The sequence below is a fragment of the Cnephaeus nilssonii genome (genome assembly GCF_951640355.1).
Source record: "Cnephaeus nilssonii genome assembly, chromosome: 18".
Lineage (NCBI taxonomy): Eukaryota > Metazoa > Chordata > Mammalia > Chiroptera > Vespertilionidae > Cnephaeus > Cnephaeus nilssonii.
In genome coordinates, this window is record NC_137089.1 from 41,292,530 (window position 1) to 41,298,529 (window position 6,000).

Genomic DNA, 6,000 nt, shown 5'->3' on the forward strand with positions numbered 1-6,000 from the left:
TTGACCTCAGCTGGGAACATAAGCTTCCAGAAACTGAATTTTTTGGTCTTTTTGCCAATCGGTTGTGTAAATCACCACCAAAGCACCATAAATATCCATTTTTAGTGTTACAAATAAATTTTACTGAGTGGACGGATTCAAAAAATACAGAATCCGTGAATAAGGATGGACTGTAGCAGTATCAAATCAAGGTAGTTCAAACTAACTGTCATAAAGACATGAATTCTATGAGGTTTCTACTAAGCAACATCACGAGCAAAGATGGCACCAATATATGCACTATGTAATTTTTTCCACTGGGATCCTTAAACTGGGTTTCTTAAGAATGTAACAATTTTTCTCATCAAAATCTTCATACTAAAAAAATCTATATACCAAATTTGCTCAATATATCTTCCTTTCATGTAGTAAAAAAGTAAACAAATTATACTCTAATTAGTATTTCAACTACCTCTAATTACAAAATGCAGCAATAATTTTAAAGAAAAGGTATGGCCCTAGCCAGTTTGGCTCAGTGGATAGAGCATTGGCCCTCAGACTGAAGAGTCCCAAGTTCAATTCTGGTCAAGGGCATGTACCTTGATTGCAGGCTTGACCCCAGCCCCCATCGATGTATCTCTTTCACATCGATGTTTCTGTGTCTCTCCTCCTCCCTTCCACTCTCTAAAAATCAATGGAAAAATATCCTCAGGTAAGGATTAACAAAAAGAAAGGAAAAAGAAAAGGCATGTTGATTGGACTACACCCATGTTTCTCTCATTGATGTTTCTCCCTTTCTCTAAAATCAATGTAAAAATATGTATTTTTTTTAAAAAGACACAAACACACTTTGGGACAAAAATAGAAGGCATCTCATTAATTGCAAAACAGAGTAGCACAATGACTGCGAAGATGGTTATCCTAGCTTAATGTTTTTGTTCACTTAGACGTGACTCTACTATCCACTGAGTTTATCATTCAAAGGGAACACCTTTAGTTCTACTGTTGCCCCATTCTCTGGGCACTTGGTCCAACAGCTCCTGAACAGCCCTATTCCCCGCCAGAACATCCAGCCAAACTTCTCAAATACCATAATTCTAGCTATATTCCCCAAGTTTCCAGTGCTCAGTAAGCCTCTGTATCCAAGATGACAATTTTCTAACTTTTGATTATCCTGTAACCCTTCATAATGAGATCAACAAATAGTGATGTGGGATTTAACTGTCAAGGCAGCATGACTACAATAGTAATGTTGGTAAGAACCCATATTCACCTCCCTCAATCACTATATACAATTACTTGAGTAAAGAGCAATGAAATTATGAATAATACAAAATAATTTACTTCTAAGTCACCTGAAAATTAGCACACATTCATAGTCCATCTTTTGTTACTAAATTGCAAACTCCTTCCATCTAGCCAAATCAACAGTCAATAGTCTAAGATCAAAAAAAAAAAAAAAGTCTAAGATCCAATTAGGTAAGATAGGAAGAAAATGCAGAAAATCCACAAGAGTAATTCAATTGACCATGTCTCTCAATTATATCACTGTTTTTAGATTTGACAAAAATCAACTATTATGCACTGACCTTCTAAGACCTTAGACATAACGTAAGGGGAGTCCACACCTGAAGTTAATATATAAATCTGGATGGTCAAATTAGAAAAGTATACCAAGTATACTTAAAACTTCCAACGTAAGAGAAGTCTGAATGAAACAGTTGTATTCTAAGATCAGAAAATACACTGAGTGGCCAGATTATTATGATCTCTGAACACATAATAATCTCAGTGTATATCCTATATAATAAAAGGCTAATATGCAAATTGTCCCCTCGACCAGGAGTTCAACCAGCAGGCAGGATGGCCAACCACCCATGTCCCCTCCCACTGGCCAGGCTGGCCGGACCCCAACTATGCACGAATTCATGCACCGGGCCTCTAATACACACACACACACATATACTGAGTGGCCAGATTATTATGCGTTCAGAGATCATAATAATCTGGCCACTCAGTGTATATTCAGTAGGCTAAGTTAGTTAAATACTTTATAATACATATTTGTGAATGAAATGAGCTGATAGGGAAAAAAAAAAGATCAAACACAAAATGAAAATAAAACAACACACAAAATACAATTTTATGGTTTAGCTGAATACAGAATACCCCAATACTGCTATACTCTTTTGAATGTTTAGAATCACATAAAAATTCTCTTTAATAGTGCTTTTGTAGTTTGGGGACAGAAAGTTTGTAGCAAAAAAAATCAAGATCCCTAAAATGTTATGTCTAAAAATGTGCTACAAAAAACTTTCATTTAGTATTTTAAGATTTCTAGAATTATCAAAATTAAATGTAAATCTACATCTTTAATCTAACTCCTACCAATTTTAAGTACCATCACAAGCCCACCATTCTCTAAGAATAGTTTCTTTTTAAAAAAAATATATTTTTATTCATTTTTTACAGAGAGGAAGGGAGAGGGAGAGAGAGTTAGAAAAATCAATAAGAGAGAAACATCAATCAGCTGCCTCCTGCACACCCCCTACTGGGGATGTGCCTGCAACCAAGGTACATGCCCTTGACCGGAATCGAACCTGGGACCCTTGAGTCCGCAGGCTGACGCTCTATCCACTGAGCCAAACAGGTTAGGGCTCTAAGAATAGTTTCTTAAAACATAAACTGGCTCTTTCCTAATAGCTCAGTTGGTTAGAGTGTCATCCCAATACTTCAAAGTTGTGGGTTCAATCTGCAGACAGGGCACATACAAGAATCAACCAATGAATGCATAAATAAGTGGAACAACAAATGGTTGTTTCTCTCTCTTCCCTCCCCACACCCGCCCCCTAAAAGAAAAAGGAAAGAAAAACAAACAAAACATAACTGAACCATAATCTTCTTAGTGATTTGTGACTGTTCCAAAAAGAAAAAACTGGGAAACCATAATCTTGAAGGGTAAAGAACAACCCTAGCAATATGACAGAGCAGAGCTTCCCCAGCATTACAGGTATGCCAGGATACTGATCCTCATCCTCAACGTTTCATACACCTAGCTTTCAACCTCCAACTACCTCACCCATCTTAATGTGCTATTCAAAAATTATTTTCTGCTGTGGAGAACAGTATGGAGTTTCCTCAAAAAACTAAAAATGGAACTCCCATTTGAACCAGTGATCCCACTTCTAGGAATATATCCCAAGAAACTAGAAACACCAATCAGAAAGGATATATACACCCCTATGTTCATAGTAGCACAATTCACCATAGCTAAGATTTGGAAACAGCCTAAGTGCCCATCAGCAGATGAGTGGATTAAAAAACTGTGGTACATCTAAACAATGGAATACTACGCTGCAGTAAAAAAAGGAGTTCTTACCATTTGCAACAGCATGGATGGAACTGGAGAGCATTATGCTAAGTGAAATAAGCCAGTCAGAGAAAGATAAATACCACATGATCTCACTCATTTGTGGAATATAATGAACAACATAAACTGATGAACAGGGACAGATCCAGAGAAAGAGAAGCATCGATCAGACTGCCAAACCTCAGAGGGAAGATAGGGGAGGGTGGGGGAAAGGAGGAGAGATCAACCAAAGGACTTGTATGCATGAATATAAGCCTAACCAATGGACACGAACACCAGGGGAGTGAGGGCATGAGTTGGGGGTGGGGGGGGGGGGTGGGGGATTAATGGAGGGATGAAGACACATATGTAATACCTTAATCAATAAAAAAAATTTAAAAAAAATTATTTTCTGCATGTGCCACAACATGAAAAAACGCTGGGAGGCACGATTAAGGTGTTACTAAAGCAGTTACAACTTCAACTTTAAAATAGATATTCTCCAAGGAGAAATACAAAGTCTACCCTTAGTTATGGATCCTAAAGAATATTTCATTTTTATCAATTTGAATAATCAAATTCTATGTTAATTTGTATAATATGTAAACTACAGTTCCTCTTATTGCTTAAGTAACCTCTTCAGCAGCAGTAATATCCTCCTGTGGTTAAGATAAAGAAATCTGGCCTGGCCAGCGTGGCTCAGTGGTTATGCGTCCACCTATGAACCAGGAGGTCACGGTTTGATTCCGGGTCAGGGCACATGCCGGGGTTGCAGGCTTGATCCCCAGTGGAGGGCGTGCAGGAGGCAGTCGATCAGTGATTCTCTCTCATCATTGATGTTTCTACCTCTCTCTCCCTCTCCACTCCTCTATGAAATCAATAAAAATATATTTTAAAATATCTGAAAGCTTTTTAGGTAAGGACTTGGTCAGAGCACAGAATTCGTGTATTCTATACTTCCTAAGCATTCTAATGGAAATCCTCCAAATATACATTTCCTAACCTCCTTCCATGCTTTTTCTCCACAACACAATCACCTTCTAATATGCAATTAACTTAAATATTTTGTTCCTGTCTCTCCCAATTAGACTTTTTATATCCAAAAAGGCAGAAATCTTGTCTACTTTTTTCACTGCTATATCCCCAGCACCTTAGATGAGTAGGCCCTCACATAGTAGGCCCTCACAAAATTATTGATGAGTAAATGAACAAATTTGGTTGCAGTTTTATGTGTAATTTAATTGTTTTGAAAAAAGTTAACCTTTGCTATTAAGATGGTCAAGTAAAAAATTTGTTCACCAAAGACAGAATAATCACAGAAAGTTGTGTTGTGTTTGAAAAATCTTGATTTATGTATATTAAAGTATTTGTCAAGATACTACCAGAAAAATCTGAGATGTTTTAAAAATATAAATAAAAGGAAAGACTTAGTTTTATTTTAGTTAAATGAGGGAACATCAGTTTTCCATTCCTCTCATCAGAAAACACAAAGGAATAAAGGGTGATAAGAGATAAATGGAGTACTTGGGACACAAAAAGTATTACACTGGCAAAGTTTTTTTTTTTTTCCCCACTGCTTAAGCCGCCATGTAAAATTCATAATTATCAATATTAAGTTCTTTACTGACTCATTTTTCTCTTAAAAACAAACATGCCCTTTCCAGACACTTGAAGCCTAAATCTAACCAGCAAATTAGTTATTCCCATCCTTCTCTTGTGAAAAATCACCACAAATATTGTGGATTTTCATCTTAATTCTCACTTTAAACAAATATTTTAAATCTTAATACAAATAATCTTAAATTGGTCATATAGCCTAGCTACCGTTCAACTAGTGTCCCAGTTCCTTTTGGGGCCTCAAATGACGGAACTTCTCTCACATCTCTGGGGAGATTAGTGTAAAGTATAATGTTTCCTGAAATTGTTCTTGTTTTTCCCCTGCACCATTTCATGACATCTTTTCAACTAGGAATTAGTTCTATACTTATTTTTTTTCCTATTCTGCAGGAAAGTCCAGAGGGAGAAGCAACGGTAAAAACAAACAAACCACACACACAACCAAAACTGTATGGAAAACAGGTTGAAAGGGGATAACACAAAAGCACAGAAGTAAATGCGAACCCAAATATGTGCACAAAAGAGGAAGATGATGAAAAAAGGAGAAGAGATAAAAGAAAACGACTGTTCCGGCCTACAAAGGAGAAAACTCCAGAGGGGGGGAAGACTTGCTTATTATTCAAGAAACAAAAGCACAAAATCCTTCTAAGAAAAACGTGGTCTCTCTCTCTGCTCGGGGAGTCGTCGTTACAATCTAAAAAGCGCTCGGTGGCCACTCACACGCGAGTTCCACCTCCTCCTCCGGCGTGTTTCGATACAGGTAGTCCCCACGGGTAAATTAAACAGTGCCGGCTATAGGTAATGTGGAGTCCATCTCTACCAAACTCCGATTGCGGTTGCCATCTTTGCCAGAAAAACACCTACAGATTCCTTGGATTCGGGAAACAAGGGTTCTAGGAAGTTGGAAAGCCAGAAGGGCACGCAGTGCCAGGTCAGGTAGCGGTGGCACGGGTTAACCAACAGCTCCTACCAAACCCGGGTTCCGCGGACGATCGGGGGCAGAGAAAGGGCAAAGGGCTGCAGCCGGACCGCTACCACCAACCAGGGTGGGGCGC

At 38.1% G+C, this 6,000-nt stretch overlaps 1 protein-coding gene across 1 annotated transcript in view; it reads right to left on the reverse strand.

Annotated features, from left to right (window-relative positions):
* UBE2W (ubiquitin conjugating enzyme E2 W) overlaps positions 1-4,263 on the reverse strand; it is a 50,364-nt gene extending 46,101 nt beyond the window's left edge. Inside the window, exon 1 of the mRNA XM_079796400.1 lies at positions 3,359-4,263. Coding sequence (XP_079652526.1) covers positions 3,359-3,373 — 15 coding nt within the window. The 5' untranslated portion in view covers positions 3,374-4,263. The remainder of the gene's footprint in view (positions 1-3,358) is intronic.
* Positions 4,264-6,000: the final 1,737 nt, after the last annotated feature.